This window comes from Arvicanthis niloticus, chromosome 15 (assembly GCF_011762505.2).
Source record: "Arvicanthis niloticus isolate mArvNil1 chromosome 15, mArvNil1.pat.X, whole genome shotgun sequence".
NCBI classification, from domain to species: Eukaryota; Metazoa; Chordata; class Mammalia; order Rodentia; family Muridae; genus Arvicanthis; species Arvicanthis niloticus.
The window spans coordinates 20,433,334-20,456,185 of record NC_047672.1 but is presented as its reverse complement, the minus strand read 5'-3'; the positions used below and the strand labels follow the sequence as shown (position 1 = coordinate 20,456,185).

The following is a 22,852-nucleotide window of genomic DNA, read 5'->3' as shown; positions in this document are numbered from 1 at the left end:
GAAGTGTGTGAACACATGCAGGGTGGCCAGAAAGTAAAGGACAGAGTACGTGGGAAGGGTGCCCAGGGCAGCAGTGAGATAAGGATGGGGGGGGGGGTGCCAGTCAGTTTAGTTGAGAAACTGAGTATCAGCAAAAAGAAACTAATGTGTGGGAAGCAACACCATACCATAGATAGTGCAAATGGATATAAATGCTATGAGCAGTCTATTCTAGTTTCTGTTCTATGGTGTACTACAGACCATAACCAAGAGCCACATAGGAGTGTGGGGTGGGTAATTGGCTTACAGATTTCAGTCCACCATGAAAGGAAGCCAAGACAGGAACCTGGAGTCTGAGACTGAAGCACAGACCACCAAGGAACGCTGCTTGCTGGCTTGCTCACCTGGCTCGCATTCAGCTATCGTCCTCCTGCCGAGGAATGGTACTGGTCACACTGAGCTGGACTTCCCACATCAGCTAGCAATTATGTTAAAGTACTCCTCAGACATGTCTATAGGACAATGGAGGGAATTCCTCATTTGAGTGTCTCTTCCCAGGTGTGTCTAAGTTTGTGTCAAATTTACCAAAATTATTACATAATATGACAGGTGAAATGGAGCAGAAAGGAAATTACAAAGGGAGAGAACGGGTTATGAGACTCACAGGAGTGAGTAAGGCAGCAGCAGCAACACAGTTAGTGAGAAAATAAAACAACATTTAAAGAAAAAAAAAAACAATCAGGTAATTTGAAGACATGAAGACAGGGCGAAGGGAATGAGAAAACTTCAAAGACGATGCAGTGTTTCTATCAGCAACGGCAGAAGAAGACTGGTGACGCATTTGATCACAACATCTAAAACACATAAAATTCCATCTGTTAGCACAGCGTTGCTGGGCACATGGCTTACTATATGCATGCCAGATGAGGTCCTCCAGCACCTCTCAACAGAAGACGCTGAGTATGCTCTGCTAATAAAAAGCAAAACCACATAAGGCCTGGAAATACATGTGGAAAATAATGTCTCCTTTATGGGAGAGAACTGTACGACACCCCATGTTTGGCCCGACAATTCACTGAGAAAGTCTATGGGAGGCAACATGAGCTCTATATACAGGGGCCGGATATACAGGAAAGAATGGAAACTCCCTCAGCATACCTGTCCATTTAGATGAACCTACTGACTTACCCAGATAGACTTTTTAAAGAACAATGCTGTAAAATATGAGAATGACATACATAAGCAATTTTTACTAAAAAAGCAAATTGACATATTATTGCCATTTTTACATATAAACACAAAATGCAGAAAAAGCTGATTTAAAAAAAAAAAAAAAACAAAACCTTGTTTTACTCAACACTGCCTTTCTACAAAGTTGTCAATTTTAACTAAAGTCAGAAAGAATTACCAAACAGGCAACAATTACGCACATGCTAAGATTAGCATCAGGAAGACATATGACAGTATGCACGGCATTGCATTCAACCAAACACTGCACACCTCGTGTACATTTGTGTATTGGGGAAAATATACATCATAAGCAGCTATTGATAAATCATTAGATATTAGCTAAAATATTTTACCATTTATAACTGTACCCTAATTTAAAATATTACATACAATTGTGCTCATGAAAGTCTGGCATTAAAGTTTTATTTATTTTTTTTTCATTTTCACCTTAGTTTTGATTTAGGATTTCTTTTTTTAAGTATAAACTGTTAATGATTAACTGAGACACTGAGATAATGTGAATCATTTGCTTTGTGTAACTGCTCTTTGGGTGTCCATGTTAATGCTGACCACACTGGGTCCCAAGCCCTGCCATTTTAAACATGAGAGTGTCCAAAACCACATGCCTGACAGCATTTCACCACTGAAAAAGAACAGTCAATCAGAAGAGTTGACAGCCTTGCCTTTTGTCTACCCAGCTCTGCAGGGTGCCTAAAAGTTTTGTTTACTACCAGTGAAGAATAAGAACTAAATCACTATATTTTTTATACAGTATAATTATTAACTTTTCAAATAAAGCTACATTGTACACATATATGAACTCTTCAAAGAATAAAATATAAAGGGACACGCTTCTGCCAAAATAGAACTAAAAAGATTCATTCAATCTGGAATTGGCATTCTAAAATAGCTACACATAATTTCATATTTTATAGTGAAATACTGAAAGTTTGTCCCTCTGCTTAGATGAGTGTTGGGGTACAGTGCAGCTAGAATTTTTTAGATGACACAATTTACAAATCTTATTGCAGCTCTATAAATCACTGTAATCAGCATGTATATTTTCCAACAGAATGTATAAGTCTAGCCTTGAAGCTGTTTTTCACGTAAAGCTCTGGCATATTTATAATAAATATTAATTATTTTTTTTAAATCTAAAAGAAATTACTTACTAAAGATCTAATAGTATTATCTGGAAAAGATTCTTGTAAATTAGGGCTGAATGCCAGATCTTCCAGGTATGCTCTGTGTTGCTATGTGACTTTGAGCCGGTCACTTAACTCCTCTTTATTTCAATTTTCTCATCGGTCACATGCCTCATGACATGTCGTCATGTCTCATGACAATACCTACTTTTCAAGTTAAGTTAAACGGGCACAGATACAAAACTACCTTAGAGTCAAATGCCACATGGCAGACATTATAAATCGCCAGCCATCTCTGACACTGGACCATCACAGCCACAAACCTCATTGAACACAAGATGCTGCCATTGCTGTTTCTACACAAATGTGGATGTACACGTTTCTCCTTGCTTTCTTTAGTAAATAATAATATATTTGCAATTTGGACACAATCTTTCAGCCTCTACCAATAAAAACAGCCAAGCAGTAACACTAAATTGAGCTTGGATATAACTAGAAAAGTGAGAAACTACGCATACACAATAGCTTGGAGCAATTTTATAAACACGACATATAATTTGAGGTGAACAAATGCAAAGAGGCTTTCTTCTTTCTATGACTTGACTAAGAAACATTTATCTGCCTTATTCTCTGTTGTCTTAGTTACATTCTATGGCTGTGAAAAGACACATGACCAAGATAATTTTTATAAAGAAAGTATTTAAGTGGAGGCTTGCTTATAGTTTTAGAGGGTTAGTAATTATTATCATCACAATAGGGAGCATGGCAACAGGCATGGTGCTGGAGGGATAGCTTTACATTTTCTTTTAATTATTAATCTTTAATCTCTTTTTACAGTCCAGTCGTTATCCCCCTCCCAGTCCACCTTCTGACTGTTCCTCATCCCACACCTCCTTCCCAGTCTCCAAGAGTCTCCATCTCCACTCCATCAAACCTCCCCATTCCCTGGGGCCTAAAGTCTCTTAAGGATTATGTACATCTTCTCTCACTAAGGCCAGACCAGACAGTCCTCTGCTGTATATGTGTCGAGGGTGTGGGGCTCATAGCAGCTGTTGCACGTTGCCTGGTTGGTGGCTTGATGTCTGAGAGATTTCAGGGGTCCAGGTTACTTGAGACTGCTGGTCTTCCTAGGGAGTTGCTCTTCTCCTCAGGTTCTTCTAGCTTTTCGCTACTTTAACCATAGGAGTCCACAGCTTCTGTCCATTGGTCTGAGTATCTGTATCTGACTCTTTCAGCTGCTTGTTGGATCTCTCAGACAGTATCATCCTGAGTGGGGTAACTCAGACCCAAAAGGACATGCATGGTATGTATTCACTAATAAGTGGATATTAATCAAAAAAAAAAAGTACAGAATACCCACGATACAATCCAGAGAACTTAAGTAAATGTAAAGTTAACCTTTACATTTTTGATTTGCAGGAAGCAAAAACCTGGAGCCTGGCATAGGCTTTTGAACCCTCAAACCCCAACCCCAGTGACTCACATCATTCAACAAGGACACACCTCCTAATTTTCCAAACAGTTTATCACCTGGGGACTACGCATATAAAAATAAGCCTATGGGGGCATTCTCAAACTACTGCAACTCTCTTATATCTAGTTTCCTAAGATATACTAAACCTCAGGCCCTTTCTAGGCCTTTGCTTACATGAATTTCATGCCAAGGGAGGTCCTGTTTTCTAAATATGCCTAGGTAGATTCCTCCAATGTAAAGATTATAACTTAAAGTTGGTCTCTTCAGAAAGCACACCCTAATCACCTTTGTATTTTACTTAATCTTCCTGTCTCCTAGATACATTCCTTCAGCTCTTTTTACTGCTTCATCTTCTTCTTTTCCCATCAATAAACTAGAGGCTTCATGAGTGCACAAGTATCTCAGCTATTAGTGAGTAGCAGCTAATAATAGCTACATCTAACAAGTCTACTCAATTAGGACAGTTATGGCAAAATACTCTTTAGTACAGCCCTTAAGCAGTAATAACACCCTCTGAACTCAGAACAAAAGCTTTACTCAACTAACTTTTTAAATCTCATATCAATAATACTATATTAATATGTTTCAATGATGCTCTGAGTGGCCTTGAGAAGGATAATGGACAAATTAAGAACCAGTTGTCTTTCTGACCAACCTGTGGAAGCAGCAAAGCCCGCCAGCCACATGAACATGCTGAACACCTTCAGGCACTCTAGCTGTCAAAGAGCAAGTCATCAGTCATAATTGTATTTATCTACAATCAATTTGAAACCTTTAAGCAGGGGTTACCAGTTTATACTTAACTCCACTGAAAAGGAAAATATTTCTATTTGTGCTTGAGTTTAAATTATTCTTATTCTATGTAGATAAAAATTATGAACAGAATAGTATGTGAATTGCTAGCATTAAATTTAAAGTCCACTCCATGCTGAGTATCTTTTCTTTCTTTTCATTCTAGTTACACAGGTAGCATAAAGAACCTTATTGCTAAATATCAAAATTGTAGTTATAGCAAGTCTATATATTTGCATTGGATTAATTTAATTTCCAGTAAATATGGTAAAGTTTTATTTCCTTAAAAAATAATCTTAAAAAAAAAAACACAGAAAATACATTTATTCAATAATGCTCTAAAATGAGGCCAGGTCTTTCCTTGGCATGTGGGTTGACTGGAGTTTGTAGTCATCCTTCCTGCCTGAATCACAGCAATAAAGGAACATTTATGATGTCCTGTTACAGCTCCTTTAAAAAGTGGTTTGAAAACTTGATTACATAATATTATTGCATTTAAACATTTTGTGCTTCCCAATGTATTAAGAGCTGTTTTGTCTATATCTAACTTAATTGCATTTTATTTAGTTAGTTAGTTTACATACTGACTACCGTTTTTCCCTCTATCCTCTCCTCCCAGTCCCTCTCCATAAATACCCATTTCTCCCCACACTCCATCTGCTCCTCCTGTTTCTCTTCAAAAAGGGCAAGCCTTCTATGGATATCAACCAGCCATGGCATATCAGGTTGCAGTAAGATTATGCACCTCTTCATCTATTAAGGCTAGATAAAGCAACATAGCAGAAGAAAACGGTCCTTGCCCACGGTAGTAGCTCCTAATAAATTAGCCAAAATGAAGCAATAACAGATGTATTCCATCTAAATATGTTAGAAGACATCACTGGACCTCTTTGTAACCAAACCTCAATGTTGATTGAGTCTCTGTGTGTACAACAAACAAGCCTAAAAAGCAGCAGAGAATGAGTCAGGAGGGGTACTCTGCACATACACATGACAGGTGAGATGGGGAGACTCCTGAGCAGAGGAAAAGCTTGGCAGACACCGCCTCATCTGAACGGGCATGATCCTGTACTGTATCTGTCAAAGGAATTCTGAGATTTCTCACATTTGATGTGTCTTGAAAGATAAGAATTTTCAAGTAAAACAAAATTAAACTAATATAGAAAGAGGTACTGAATAAAATATGTACTTCATATTATCCTATCTGTTGGCATTTCTTTTCTTCAACACATGCATATGGAATGAAACCGGACAGAAAGCCAATAAACATACTGGGAGAAACAAGTATCACATGCCAAGGTCTGAATTAGACTGGAGATGTTTTGCAATTTAACTCCATCCCTCCACCAAAAGAATCAAACACAGCCTCTGTACCGTATCTGTCTGTGTCTCTCACCCATGTCAAACTGTTAGTAGCTTAGAAGGATTAAATAAACAACTTTCCGAAGTCCAACCTTTAAGCTTCAATGATAAATGTCATTACTGCATCATCATTATAATGAACCAAATGTGATATAACCACAAAATACAACACAGAGGGAATAAAACTGCACAGATTTTTCTCTAAACTTGTTAAGGATGACCATTAAATTCCACTTTCCTCTGACAGCAGTGATTTAGTTGATAGCTAAAAATGCAGGAAAATAAACCATGTGCTCTATCTTCGTTCCTCTGTGCCTCCTTATTTATGATGCCGTAACTCTGCGACCCGTGAGCAATGGTCGTGAATATTATGGATGGCAGCAAAGTCAACACTAGCCAATAAATGCAGGTCTTATCAGAGAATAACAAAGTTACTAGTGAGCCTTAGGTTCTGGGAAAACAACATATAAATCCATTGGAAGTCATCAGATAGAAATCTGTGTGTCTTAACTATTTAACATGGCTAATATATATGTTAAATAGATAACTGCATATGTAAACATGTATAATTCATTCTAATGCCATTAACTGGATATTCAAATTATGTTGATATATCTTCCCTGAAGTAAGTCTGTGAGTACTATTAGAGGCAAAACAGACCAAGAGGATTTTTCTACACCAAGTGAATAATCCAGGCATATTTATTCTAAATAAATACCAGAGAAAAAAATTAAACTTAAATGATTTGCTTTGCCTGTATTACAACATAAATCTATCAAAAACTCATTATGTATCGTAGATCAACTCATTTCCTTAGAAAATCATTTTTTGTAGATTAATACATTTTGTAAAAAATTTCTTCAAAATAAAAGTATACTTTTAATGATTCATGTGTGTTTGAACATTATATAAAATCTTTAAAAGGCTACAAGAAAATTGAATGCTTTGCCTAAATAAAAACTCTTATATGGTTTATTATTCAATATAAAAAGAGCATTACTTTTCAAATTGGGGGTCTCTTCATCCACACAAAATAATTAATCACAATTCTACATGTTAACAATGAACATGTGAACAACAGTATTTAAAAGACAGCACTATTTAAATTCATTTCAGAGGAAACAAACTATAAAGACAAAAGCCTTAAAAATAAATGTACAGGATGAAAATGCTGAAAGCAAGTAAACTAAAAGGCAGCTTTTCAGTAATGTATGGTTACCAATGTTCTGATAAACTGCTGATGAATATTGCCAATACAATTTATATCTAAATTGACTATTCTCCAAGCAAATTTCGTTAGCGGCATGAGGCTTGCTGTAACAAATGCCCTGTGTACAAAAGAGACTGTTCATAACTTCATTTTCTGTTACTGCTGAGACTTCAGTATTCCTTATTCCAAATGGCATTTCCTCTCAGCAGGTAAACTATATCAACTCCTCGGCAGTTCCAAAGCCTTCTCCTGAAGACTAGTTTCAAACTCCTAGTATTTTCACAATGGTGTTGATTTTAGAAGCTATATCTCAAAACTCACTAGTAGATCCAAGAAATAAATTTCTTTCCCTAACTAAAAGGGAAATGTTCTTGAAAGCCACAGAGAAAAGCATTTTCATTTAAAATGAAAAGAGAATATAAGAAAAGGTGTTGGTTACAATTAAGGAAACAAAGCAAAAATCCTATCAGCCTTCATTTTCTGTGCAAAGATTTCACAGTGAAGACAGGATAACGAGAGGCTAGACTTATATTGTTATATTGCTAGAAAAGAATCCTACTTGAAATAACTAATGCAAAGTAGGCAGATTTATTTACAAATTTCCTTTAATAGATTTATGGCTTTCTGCTGCAGCCTCTGTCCCTGTGACTGCAAGCATGAACAATGGTTGTAAGGTCTCTCTGTCAGTTTTCCTATGTAGAGATACTGGTAGAAAAAGTTGACATGAATGCCTTCCATTTAAAACTGTAATTCAAGGAATACTGATTAAGCCAGTTTGCCTGGTAATCCCAGAACATAACAGCCTGAAGCAGGAGCACTGATCCAAATTCAAGGCTGACCTGGACTACATAGTGAGTTTCAGTCCACTCTAAAAAAATGTTAGATAGATACATAGATAGATAGATAGATAGATAGATAGATAGATAGACAGACAGACAGACAGACGGCAGACAGAGATACATACACACATACATACATACATACATACATACATACATAGACAGACAGATGATGGATGGATGGATGGATGGATGGATGGACGGACGGACGTGTGGGGAGCCGACAGAAGGCGGCTACCATCCTTGCAGCCATCTTGAGCCATATACCCTGACAAGAGACTTGATTATATCAGCCTACAACAGCTGAGCACACTCTGATAACATCTTGCTTTAGATACCCAGGATCTTCCCTTGGATGTGTGAGATTTAAAGGTGTGACTTAGAGCTGAGGCTTAAGGGCATGACTTAGAGATCAGATTTAGAGACAAGCCCTAAGGGCATGACGTAAAGGTGTGACTTAGAGGCGTGGCTTAGAAGTGAGACATATAAAAGGTGAGAGACAGACAGAAGAGTAGAGTACAACTTGCAACAGATTATTAGGCACTTGGGAGTACAACTTGGAACTAGGAATTAGGTTAGAGGGTACAACTTAGAGTATAACTTGGAGTTAGTTATTAGTTATTAGGCACTTAGCACTTGTAGGAAGAACTTGGAATTAGACATTAGGCACTTATCACTTAGAAGAAATAATTTGGAATTTGGAAGTACTAGGCACTAGGGACTAGGAACTAGGGACTAGGAACTAGGGACTTGGAGAGAAGAAGAGAGACTGAAGAATAAACAGGATTGAATCACAATCTGTCTGGACTCCAATCCTCAAGCCAGTCTTCACTCTCTCTCTTGCTGAACCCTGACCGGCAGACCAGAGCTGCTTGGGGCAGTGCAGACTAACAAGTTAGTCCCCAAGGCTTTTGGCAGTGCGGGTACCAAAATTGACAGAACGGTCCAAGACATTTTGGACCCCAAACGTGGGGTAGAGGACATTTCTGGCTCCCAAGCGTGGGGCCGCAACATGGACAGACAGACACAGAGATACATACATACATACATACATACATACATACATACACACACACACACACACACACACACACACACACACAGAGAGAGAGAGAGAGAGAGAGAGAGAGAGAGAGAGAGAGAGAGAGAGAGAGACAGATAATTGATGGATAGATGGATGGATAATAGATAAAAATGAATAGTTAGACAGACAGATGGACAGACAGACAAATAACCAAAGAAATACAAAGAAAAATAATTGCCCAGGTCATGTTCCTATCCCCAAGTCAATCACAGTAACCAGGAATGACGTCAGGTACACCTTGAAGAATTTACCACTTCTGCAGCCAGAGCAAAATTAATGTGATTGATATTTTCGACCAAAACAAAATGACAAGAATAATAAAGAACCAGTTCTTCCTCATAAAGTAAAGTAATCATTGCCAACGTAGTATTAAAATATACGCAGAGGTATATGGGCCAACAAGGAATGAACCAACAAGAATAATAATTATCTATATCATGGGGTAACAAGAATACTTGTGCCATTTGCTAATCTGAAATTAAAATATCCTAGTGACAAACCCGAATCAGGACAACTGTTCACCATTTTGATCAATAATCTTTTCATGAACTGAAGGAGGAACACAAACTTCGTCATTCACTGCATACCTGCCATAGGCAAAAAAAAAAAAAAAAAAAAACCACTGACACTGAGCTCACAATTTGTGAGGATGGCTCCTTGCAGATCTGCGAGCCAATACATTACCCTTCTAGAAGTTCTCCATCAGCAATGATACCAATGGAACAGAAGACAAAGTTACATAGAGCAATATGAAAGTCATAGGTCAATTGGCAAGGCCGTTTAGAAGACATGGGATGTGATATAATATCACATAACTTTGACCATTTATTTTTTACTTCCAACTTCTAAACCGTGGTTTCAAATGTGTCTGCAAATTCCTCGCTGCCTACTTTTAAAGCTTCAAAAGGCAGAGGCTAACTTCCCTCTCTTTGAAGGTGGACTCCACATAGTGACTTGCTTCTAACAGATATTATAATGTATGTAACGCCTGAAACTGGGCATAAAAGACCTTGGTGAACCTTTCTCACAAGTCTCTTGAATCACTAACTCTAGGGAAAGGCAATCAAAGTATTGTGAAGACATGTGAGTATCTCTGTGGGACAAAGAGATTCTCCTGCCAGAATGTAGGTGGTCTCAACTCAGACTTGGGTAAACCCTTCCTGACCACAGCCATACCCAACATCTTGAGAACATTTTGTAAGAGACCATCAGACAGAACTACTTATGGGGAAATGCTCTTAAATTCTTGATCCAGAGAAATCATGAAATTAAACAAACAAACAACAACAAAAAACAATCTTCTGGAGTTTCTGTTGCTACTGGCTGCAATCTTTATTCTATCGTGGTCAGATTAAAATATATAGACTTATTTTACGTTTCCTACATTTGTTGAGAGGGCCTGTCATTGCTCAGAATGAAGTTTAGTATAGCACCTGCTGTGCAGTAGGGACTTTGGATCCCCAATGTTCATGTAAAAGCCATGTACAGCAGCCACAGCAGCAACTCCACACAAGGGAGGCAGAGACAGGAGATCTCTGGAGCTTGCTGCCGAGTATTGCTGAATCAGTGGGCTTCTGGATTCAGTCAGAAAACCTGTCTCAAAAATAGGGTGGAAAGAGAGCAATAAAGATACCAAACATTGTCCTCTGGTTTCTACATGCACAGGCACATGTATGTACAAGTTTAAATACCTACCTGAATATTGCATATGCCTCATGTATACACAAGTGTGCTTGTGCACCCACATCACACAGAGAGTAAAAATGACAGTTTAGAAGGTGACTCAAATGAAATTCAAACTTAGGGAAGGATAATAAATTCATGACAATTATGCAATTGTAGGTTAATGCTACATGAATTGGTATTTTTCTGCAATTATACTGACTGACATGGCAGAACAAGTGACTACTCCTGCAAGTGTATGAGACAGGCTCATCTGAGAGTTGTGGCAAATACAAATGGATATTCTTTTTTTTTTTTCCTTTTAACATGAAAAGCAGTCTTCAATTCTATAGTTCCAGGTGCTGTTTTCTGACTTAATTAAAATAAGAGTTAGTACATGGGAAAAATTTCGCATCGATCTTCATGTGTATACAGACACATATGTGGACATTCACTGTAGACTCTTAATAGAGATAGAATATTGCAAAGCAAGTAAATGTTTATATGTTATTGAATGGTACCATATATGGTAACAACAATGTCATAAAACATTATGCCATTTTGAAAAAAGAATTAAAAATATTCTCTATCCAGGATTATCTGTAAGGTATTGTTCATGGGAAAATAATCAAAACAATACAAAATGAAACTTTTTAGTTTATTTACCTTTTCTAAAAAGGTAAGGCATAAGTCTCTATGAAAATGTTAGTGTTGTGTGCATGTTAAAATTTATGTGCATATGTAACCAGAAGTAGCATACATCTTTGTTTCTTGGAAAAGGTTGAGTAGAAAAAGATGAACTGTTTGTGAGTACAGAGAAGAGAAAAAGGAAGCAAGAAAAGAGAGTGGAGATGTAGCATGTTTAAAATCATTTATAATATGAACAGCTTTATACATGCTATAAGGCAATTAAATATACTCAACTGGAAACAAGCCGCCATTACTACTCTGTATCTGACAAAATGACTTCTAGCCAAACTAACTAGAAAAGACTGGTGGATTCTTGGATGCTTCATTCATAGCTATTGTTTCAATCCAAGCAATTGTTAGATTAGTTGGAATGTAGCCTGTGAATCATTCCAATAAGTCTTGGATGGATGGATAAATGGATGGATGGACAGACAGACAGAAAGATAGATAGATTCTTTAGGTTCTGTGACTCCAGAGAACCGCGACTAATGCAGGGGGGTATCCATGCCATGGCACTACATGGTGGTCAGAGCACAACTGTAGGAACTGGTTCTCTCCTTCAACAGTGTGATTCTCAGGGACAGAATTTAAGTCTTCAGGTTCGGCAGCGAGCACCCTTATTCTCTGAGACATCTCTCAAAGCCTTTCCTGATTATTAAAAGTTATAATTAAAATATAATTACGTTTCCCCCTGTCTCTTTCTACTCCTTCCCTTATCCACCCTCTCCTTCCTCCAAATTTCATGGCCTCTTTTTCTTTAACCATTGTTACACACACACACACACACACACACACACACACACACACGAAGGAATCAATGTGTAAATTCAACACCCTGAACCTGTTCAGTGTTTCCTGCCTGTATATGTTTCTATAGATCAGTAGACAATGGCACGGGTGCTAAGCAGACTTCTCCATACAGTCCACCTCCGATACTCATACAAAGAGAGGAAATGCAAGTTTTGGCTAAGAACAGATGTTTCCAAAAGAATTTGTTCATGTTGTTATAACTTTCAGCTATTATATTGCTCAAATGTGGCAGATAAGTCAGAGGCTGTGGGTAGTTTCTATTATTGTCTGAATCACAATATTTTATTATTTTTCACTGCATTTCTGCCTCTCTTCATAAAATAGACTTGTTAATCCTAGGGGAACACTTACTTCAATATTATAAAGTACTCCTTGTATAATCTGGCACTTTATTTTGGCTTATAGGCTTTTTCGTGTCTCCCAAACAAGTCCCCAAACCTGTGATTCCAACCAAAGCCTCTTGTGAAAATGCCCTTTATAATACAATAGGCAAGAGAGGGCACTACTCGGAGCAGCATCAGCCAGGACTCCTAACCCCGCTACTGAAGCTGTTCCCTTCCACACAGCATAATAAAATAAAGAACTCTACATCACACTGGTGGGGTTTCGTTTATTTCTTTTCATTTCGAAACATCACTTTTGATTTCCTTGAAATTTATTATCAGCATGGCATTTCCACCTCTCTTGGTTTTCTGATGGACTCCTGATCTGTGTGTGTATCACACAGTTCTCTATTCCCAAAGACCCTCTTAGCACGCCAGCAGTCCATAGGCTCCACTACACAACCCTGCTTGCATACTGGGGCTTATTTCTCACATTGGGTCCCATTTGCCTTGGGGATTATAAATGTTCATGGGTAGAGCTTTCCTTTCCTGCCCCAGCCTCTAGAAGCATCAGTAATGAGCGGGACCCAGCACTGGACTAAGGCCAAAAACTGGTGATCTCTGGCCCTGTAACTCTCTCTGACTATTTGTGCTAATAAGTGCTGATTTCGTCTATCTCATATTATTTTGTGTTAGTAAGTGCTGATTTCCTTTCTCCCTGGCTCAAGGGCTGGCCAGGAGAGAAGCCTGAAACTCATTAACTCTTCATGAACCAGAGAGAAAGAAAAGAAAATCATTGAAACAGAGAACAGCTGTACACACACACACACACACACACACACAAAATCTGGTCAAGCCTGGCCACCTATCTCATCAACTCTACAAGTGTTCATGTATTCGTACATACATATGCATATACCTACACAAGATATATATATATATATATATATATATATATATATATATATATATATATATACATACATATATATACATACATATGTATATATATGTATATATACATATATATATATGTATACACACACACACACAAACATATACATATATACATTTGGTGGATGGGGTTGAGCCCCAAACACCCTCTCTGGTTTGATTATACCTTCATAGATGAAAGTTCTCTAGAAAATTACCTCATAGATAAAATGTCTACACAAAAGTGGGAGTTACAAAAAAATGTTGATATTGAGTTCAAAGCAGTGTTTCATTTTGTGAGCTCATTATAAATTCAAAGCAACAGTTTCACATGGCCTCACTTCATCATAGTGCACACCTGTGGCTTCATCCTTGGATCTGACAAAGTGAATGTTTTCCTTGGTCACAAATTTGTCTGAAGCCTATTTCTGCTCACTGCATTCCTTATCATGCAGCTGTTGCAGAATATTCTGAGAGGAGTGGGTACATTCCATTCTTGATTCTAACTTTATTATATCTTTCTGGCAAAACAATTAAAACCATCTCTTAAAACTTTCAGACTAAAATTATTTGGACCAAATCAGGAATTCTATAGAATCATTAATTCATCTAAACAGAATTAATTCATGAAAGTTCTTCATACTGATCTGCAGGAAATTTGCTCAATAGGGTAGGCTGATGCCCAAGAATCATTAGGCTATGTAATAGTGACAGGAAAAGGCATATTAGCAGCATGAAGCAATCCTGGGATGAAATTCTCTGAAGGCCTGCACTTCAGAGTTTACTCATCATAGCCATGCAAAATGGTAGGCTTTCTCCAGGAAACTCACTTGCCTGCCTTTAGCCTTTCCTGGATGACTTCTTCCACTTTCCTGCCTCTCAAACTCCCTTTAATGCATCCTGGCCAATTCAGTGGTATAAAGTTCCAAGTGTGCTGTAAATCCTCAGGGACTGACTCCAGAAACTGCCAGTCCAGTCTGTAAATCCCTTCAAGGAAAGGATCCTCTCCTTCTGTCTGTGTATTCCCAGGTCTGCAAGACCCACAGTTCATTTGTTTAGTAATTTCAGAAGCATTTTGAATGAACACTAAATCACAGCATACCATTAGACAAGAGGCTTAGGGACTCTGTAGTAGCAGGCTCCTAAGGATATTTCCTTTTCTTGAAACATTTTGCTTCCTTGTTAAATCAAGAAGATAAATGTCTTCAGAATTAACTTTCTTTAATTATGAATTTAATGCTTATAATGTCTCTCACACTCTTCCACAGAAAGCTTACCCTTAGTAAAAAAAATATTTCAAACAAGAATGTTCTAATTAAAATAAACTAAAGTCACTCTTTGATCTGAGAATTAAAACGATAAATATTAAAAAGAGGGGAATACACACAAAACAGTAACAATGGGCATCTCTACCCAGCTTCTTCAATCAATCACACTATAAAAAACTAATCAGCTTTGTTCTTCTTCTGTACTAAGTACTTTATTTCATGAAGTACTAGAATTTCTCCTGTTCTAACACAAATCACAAAAAAGTAACTGCTTACTATGATGTTAAAGAGAATGAAGATTTGATCATTAGATACTAAAGAAAATTTTCCACTTAATCACCAACTTTTATATGCAGATGAGATGAAGAAAGTATTCAGAAAAAGAAAGAGAGTATTTCAAATATAACTTTACTCATGTTATTTTCTCGGGTGTAAGAGACAGATAAGAACTGGTGTCCCATGGAATGTTAGTTGTGCTACCATCTAAACCTACGAAGGACATTATCATAGCAGCTAATAAGAGCTGTACTTAAAATAATTATTATAAAATAAAATAATGTCCTCCTAAATTCTAAACCACTAGTTCATAAAGTATACCAGAACAATCTTATTTAATGAATAAATAAGTAACTCAACAAATAAATCAGTGAGAAATCTAAATTTGTTATCTCCACTCAACACCTGTTATGTCCAATATACTGTGCTAGGACAACAGGGTAGATTTGAGATACTTTCTGCATGAATATTTCCAAAAATGAAAACAGAATCTTTAAACTTCAATATGTTAAATTTCATAAGGGAGTATCGCATTGCTAAGAAAGAGTAAAAAACAGTACACAATGCTTTAATGCCTACTGCTATTGTTGTAATACCCTCTGAAATGTACCCTCATACACAAAACACACTTAAGCATATAATCCATGGTTTTAGTAAATTACAAAAATCATAAAATTGACTTGTGAGCATTTTATCAATACAAGATTAACTTCAATAAATCTCTGACTCCCCATCCCAAAGTATTAAGCATGCATGAATGTACTTCCTAGCTCTGTAAATTCAACAGTTTGGGGCATTTAATTTTAATTGAGTTGTGCCTAGATCCCCTCACTTCCTCTCTGATGGAGAGCATCTTTCCATGGGCATGTGCATGGTACATATGTGCGTAATTTCCACAAAAAAAAATGTCTATTCAGATGCTTTGTCTATTTTTTAAACATGATCCCTTCCTGCTTTTATTATTCAACTGTAAGAGTCTGTCATATGCATGTGTGCATCTGTGGTAGTTTGAATGAAACGGCCCCTTTTGTTCATATTTTGAATACTTGGTCCCCAGTTGGCAGAAACGCCTGAGAAGGATACTCAGTATGCCCTTGTTGGAGGAGGCGTATCCCTGGGAGTAAGCTCTGAGGTTTCACAAGACAGTGCCATCCCCAGTTAGCTTTTGCGCTTGCACTCCTACCCACCCCCATTCCTGCTTATGGTTCCTGTTTTAGATGTGAGCTCTTCACTACCTACTATGTTCCAGAGCTGTGCCTATCTACCTGCTGCAATGCTCCCTGAACTCACCTTCTGAAACTGGAAGTCCTCAGTGCACTCTTTCTCCTATAAACTGCCTAGATCACGGTGTCTTTACAGCAATAGAAAAGTGACTAAGACAGTGTCTCACTCGGATACAAAGTTACCAAATAATTGTTCTTATATGTGGGTTATCTTTATACTTTCTTGACAGTAACCTCTGAAACATAATACAATTTTTTAATATATTTTCCCCTTAAATGTTTTTTATTTCTTTAATTTTTGAAAATTTCATATATATGTGAGTACATTAAACTTATATCCTGATTCTTCTGTACTTATTACACATACGTACATGTCTTTAGGCTGACTGCTTGGGACTGCATAATCTACCAGGGAACTTGTCCCTAGAGAAAGCTGATTCTTGCTGCTCAGCGGACATTAATTGCCTATTTGCTCATTACATGTGGGGGACACAGTACACACGTAGAGGTCAGAGGAAAACTCTGAGAAGTCAGTTCTTTAATAGCATCCTCCTTTTTTTCCCCTAAACAAACAAATAAAAAAACAACATCCCTAATATCTTTGTTCCCTAAAATTATCAGCTTTACTATAAAATGCTAAGCATATTTTTTTATTAAGATAATTGCTTTGGCCTATAGATTTACATGGTTTAAGTTTTACTATATTAATATAATAATGCAGAGCTATGATACAGAACCATAATTTGGTAGCAGTTAAATGAAGTGTAAAATACTGTTGGAATAGGAAGGTAACCAGATAAAAACAATGACCATTATGGACACTGCTCCCTGTATTAGGTTAACCCCTCCATTGCAGTGATAGTCAGAAACGCAAAGATACACAAAAGCAAGGAGTATACAGGCATATAAAGATACACACACAAAGAAGCAGACAGGTGACATGAGGCAGGTATGCATGAGGAAAGGAGATAAGTAACAGAGAGGAACTCTCTTCGCTAGTCCACCACATGCAACATGCAGTGCCAAGTTCTGATACAAAAAACTCAAGAGACTGAACCTTCACAAAGTACCTAGCTGTGCACATCTGAGCCAAAAAAGATGCACTGCTACCTGCTCCTCCTCCTGTGGATGAGCGTACCAACTGAGAGAGAAGGGGATTGGTTGTGAGGCAGCTACCAGGGAAGTTCTTCTGAGATATACCCAGACTGATCCCAGAGCTCCACTGATGACCCTTCCACAGCAAAGCCTGAAAGAGAGATAGACCAGGACTGAAGAAGCTCAGGGGTCAGAGCACCTTTGAAGAATCTCAGAATGAAGAAAGGTAAGACTGCTGGGATCTAACATAAGGTCTCATTGGCATGGAAACAACTATGGCAATGGCCCAAGGATACCACAGTGTCCACTTGAGTGGGCTGGGATCAATATGGAACAATAAAGAAAAAATAGCCATGAAATTGACAAGAAGTTGGCTTGTCAGTGGTTGAAGGTAGAAAAAGAAGTGGAAAAATGATACAATTTTATTTTATTTTTTAATTGAAAGCATGCACAGGGCCTTCACAGATTTAAGCCGGATGGAGTCCAAGCACTAGGAGGAGAATGGAGACATGAGGTTCCATACCTAGACAAGAAGCTATATCCAATCTGCATCTGCTCACAAAGTAAAAATAAGCTTTGCCATCGGATTTCACTGCATATGTTAGCCATACTTAACCACATGACCAGCAGTAGATGGCAAACACAACATAAACTCCATGGTATTTCTGTATACTTCTTGTCTCATATTGCTTTGTTGGGCCATTTCTATTTATGTGCCTAAATATTTATTTTTAATTGCCAGATTAAATGAAATCTACAAAATATTGAGACAAGTAGGTACTTCTTTTAAAAACATTCATCAAAGAGCCTGATATAGCTGTCGCCTTAGAGGTCTGCCAGAGTCTGACATATTCAGAGGCAGATGCTTACAGCTAACCACTGATCTGATCAAGGGGTTCCCAATAGAGAAGTTAGAGAGAAGACTGAAGGAGCTGAAAGGGTTGGTGGCCCCATGAGGAGAGCAACAATATCAACCAACCAGAGCTCCCCAGGTTCTAAACCACCAGCCTAGGAGCACATAGGGAGGGACCCATGATTCTATCTGTCTATGTAGGCAAGGATGGCCTTGTCGGGCATAGGTGGGAGAGGAGATCCTTGGTCTCATGAAGGCTGAACACCGAGTGAGGGGAAATTTGAGAATAGGGAGGTGGGAGTGGGGGTGTAGATGGGGGCACATCCTCATAGAAGCAGGAGGAGGGGGATGTGATAGGAGGCTCCTGAGTGGTGGGGGGAATGGGGTAACGGGATAAAATCTGAAATGTAAATATAATATCCAAAAAATAAAAACATTCATCAAAGCTTCATGAGCTATAGAAAAGAAAATTCATTAAAAAAAAAAATCTAAAAAGTTTCAATATTATTTAACTCCTTCACTGGGTATTTAAACTAATTAATTTGATAAATATTATCAATTAAATCTTTAAAGAACAGACATAAAATTTTCAAAATAGTCTTTTCTCTAAATTCCTCTAAAATGAAGCTAGGAGGTATGTAGTGGAAGCTTTGGGCATGGCATAGTTAGTTAATTGTAATATTTATGCAATGTAACAAATTTTACATGTTTACATATTCTGCATCAGTTTAACAGTACCACTTCCAACCTAGATCTCTGTTCTCACAAGGCTTTACAACCACAGAAGTGATTATACAAAAGCTACTGGGCATGAGAGATCTATGGTGACAGGGACAGTGGCCTGGAGCTATTACGAACTAGCTGAGATCCCAGGCTATGATGCTCTATCCTCTCCTTTCTTTGTGTTAACCTACATTCCCAAGGCCCCTCAAGTGACATCAACCTCTACTATGCTGCCTTCATTTGCAAGAAGAACAATGTAGAAATGAAGACTACAAACAAATTTGCTCTTTATTGGATCAGCAGAACCCTTGTCTGCCTTTTGTTTCAGATTTGTAAAGGGAGTGGTAAGACACCAGAAAGCCAAGAATTATACTATAAATACATAACAGCATATATACTTTCATTTTTTATAAACAAGTTATCCTTTTTCTGTAGGACATATGAGTAGCAGATTTATGTCAGACATGAAACTACTGAAATCTTGTTCACTGTTAAAAAAAAAAAACAATAAAATGAAACACTCTGGCTAGCTCGTAGAATATTTTTTTTTACAGTGCAAACTAGGACCTTTTCTGTCTCAGTTAGGTTCCAAGGTGCATACCAGTCACATTATTCAGTCCCAAAGACAATGAAATGTTAACTAAGATTACCTTTTTTCCAGAGATGACGAAAACGTGTATCCAAAGGCTGATTAAGAACCACAAGGCAGTATTTCAAGTTTCCTAAAGAAAAAGGAAAAGGTAAAACTGCCTTCATTTGCACACACATAGAAAAAAGGTAAAACACACACATAGAGGAACTGAGCCCCACACATCGTCTGGGCCAGCATCATAAGCTCCACCTACACAGAGCTAGACGGCAATGGCAGTTACTCTCATATATCCTCCTTTCTAAAAAGGTCGTGTCAATGGGACTCACTTTGTTCAGAATGTCTCTCTCTCTCATCATTTCTCTGAGAAAAGCATCATGAAAGTAGTTTATAGTAAAAAAAAGTAAACATTTTTGCATGATATGAAATATGAATTCTCAACCTTAAAAAATTTCTACCACTGTTATGATGGAGTCCCCCAGCAGCTGCTTTTAGAAACCCTACCATTTTTGGAACCTGGTGGTGTGACTCAGGGGTGAAGAGGTAATAAATATTTCACATTCATTCCTACTTACTCGTGTTATTATTTTTCATTACATATCACCTTATTTGAACTTTCTAATATAAAACCACATGTGCATTCTCACAAACCCTACAAGTATATTTATGACTCTTTCAAATAACACTATACAAAGACATGGTGAATGTTATTTTTTGAATTGTTTTATAAGGGAGAACAACACAAGTTCAAGAAGAAACAAGAAGCTGGGATGGAACTCAAAAATGAATTGTGTCTGAACGTCCTACAGTGAACTGCATACAATAAAAAAAAAAATGCAATGAGGCTGCTAGGAATCTGTCAGCTTAGAAGAGGAAGTTTGCAGGCTATATGTGCAAGAAGACGTGGATAATATTAAGATTGCATTCAACAATACATGAAGAGTGCCAGATACCAGATGCCATGAATTTGAAAGAAAGGAAGTTGTGGGATGTGGGAGGATTCAGAGAGGATAGGAAAGGAGGAAACAATGGAATTACACTATAATCTCAGAAAAAATTAAAGTAAAAAAAAAAAACAGGACAGTATCCTAATGATGTAGAATATTAACAATATTACAAATTTAAGAGTAACATTTAACATGTCATTGAAATTGAACTTGAGGGACTTATGAAATGTGTGGTGCAATAAGGAATTGAAATGTTGAGTGATTAAGAGTACTTGCTGCCTTTGCAAAGAACCTAATTTTAGTTCCCAGAATATACTAAGGTAGTGCACAACTACTGCAAATAATGGTATTATTTTATTTTAACAATTTCTTTTAAAATTATATTTGTTTAGTTGACTAGCTATTCATTTATTTACTCTGTAAATGAAGGATGTGGTGTTCAGTTAGAGGTCAGAGGATAAGTTGAAGGAGCCATGCATGCAGGTCCCTAAGATTGAACTCCACCACAGGGCTTGACAACAAGCGCCCTTACACACTGAGCCATCAGCTGGTCCAATAACAGTATTTATAACACTTATTTCATTGTTTTATTTTAACTTCTGTTTTTCTGAATATTTTATATATATATTAATTTTTTAAAAATTAATATACAAGCAAATGTGGTGGCACATATCTTTAATTCTAGCACTAAGCACACAGATACAGAAGGATCTCTGTGAGTTCAAAGGCAGTCTGGTCTGCATAGTAAAAACCAAGCTTGCCAGGGGCACCTCGTGAGACCTGTCTGAAAGTCAAAAACAAAGATAACAACCGTGAACCAATGCTGAAAGAACTGTCCTCATTGGGGGTGGAGAGAAGGCTCAGCACTGAGGAACACTTGCCACTCTTACAGAGGACCAGGGTTCACTTCCCAGCACCAACACAGAAGTTCATTAACTGTCCTTAATTCCAATTCCATGGACTCTAATAACCTCAGCAAACAAAATATGCATGCACATAAAATTTAAAAAGGAAGATATATGGGAATGCAGACTTTAATTGCAATCTTGGTGACAGGTGCCGAGGAAGCTTCAAAGTAAAACAACCACTTAGGTGTTAGCATCAAACCGTTGAGGCTCACACCAAGCAATCAAATTATACTGATGGATGAAGACAGAAACATAGAGGAGGAGGAAGGTAGGGATGGATAGGGGCAGTAAAAGTATCTTTTATTCACCTGATGTATTTGTCATCTCTGAGGCTTACTGCCTTTGTTTGCTAACTTAGGCCTAGTCTTAGAAGTTTCTAGTCTCATACAATCTTATCTAGGCCTAGAATATTTTCAAACTCAGACATTCTGTTGAATAAGCTCACCCACTCTGGCTCTTTCTCACTTCTGGCTGGCTGGTCAGTTCAGCTGTTCTGGCTCAAAGTTCCTCTCTCCTCTCCAAGCTGACTTATTCAGACTGGCTTCCTTCAGAAGCTGACTGAATTGTTCTGCTTGACCTCGTACTAACTTTGGTGGTATGTTGTAATCTTCTGGCTCCTTCTCATTCTCTAGCTTACTCTGTCTTCACCTGTATCTACCTTGTTCTCTCTCTCCCATCTGTCTCTTTACAATTGTCCCAGTAAGACGGCCCTCTCTTCTCTCCCCTGTCTCTCAGTGCTGCTCTGTTGTTGTTGTTGTTGTTGTTGTTGTTGTTGTTGTTGTTTGAGACAGGGTTTCTCTGTGTTAGCCCTGGCTGTCCAGGAACTCACTCTGTATTCCTGGACTCAAACTCAGAAATCCGCCTGCCTCTGCCTCTGCCTCCCAAGTGCTGGGATTAAAGGTGTGTCCCACCACTGTCCCCGGCTAATGCTGTCCTTTCTTAAGTAGCTGGTAGAAATAGCTTAATTGTTCTTAAGACCTGTTGTCTAAGAAATTAAATTACATGTAGATGAAGCATAACTGTGAAAAATCTCTGATCAAATATTCTATACCAAGGTCTATTAAAATAATTGAATTACTAATAGACTATGAAGAATTGATAAGTCAAATATAAGAAAAGTAACAAAGAGTAGTATAAACACTTCGGAGAAATCTTTCCTGCCCTCCCCCAAGTGTGAGGTGATGGTGTGCTCCCCTTACATAATAAAAAAGTTACCCTTCCATTCCTAAGGTGCCTTGGTATTGATAATAAATGATAAAGTCACTCTATCACCTCCAGCTTCCACCTGAATGCAATGTCTTCAGCAGAAGCAATTTGAAAAAGGTGTTTATCTTCCAACATCTGAAACAATCATGGCCAATGCCAACAGTGGCCTTGTATAAAACCCAATAGCTAACAATCCTTTTTCATCTTGCCCAAGACATCTCGGTCTCAGAG

The 22,852-nt window shown here is 37.7% G+C and overlaps 1 protein-coding gene across 2 annotated transcripts in view; it reads right to left on the bottom strand.

Moving 5' to 3' along the window:
- Tpk1 (thiamin pyrophosphokinase 1) overlaps nt 1–22,852 on the bottom strand; it is a 323,577-nt gene that overhangs the window by 244,944 nt on the left and 55,781 nt on the right. The window contains exon 3 of one of the 2 annotated variants that reach the window (XM_034519348.2): nt 19,622–19,693. The exons of the other annotated variant lie outside the window; for it this stretch is intronic. Coding sequence (XP_034375239.1) covers nt 19,622–19,693 — 72 coding nt within the window. The remainder of the gene's footprint in view (nt 1–19,621; nt 19,694–22,852) is intronic. 2 annotated transcript variants of the gene reach the window in all.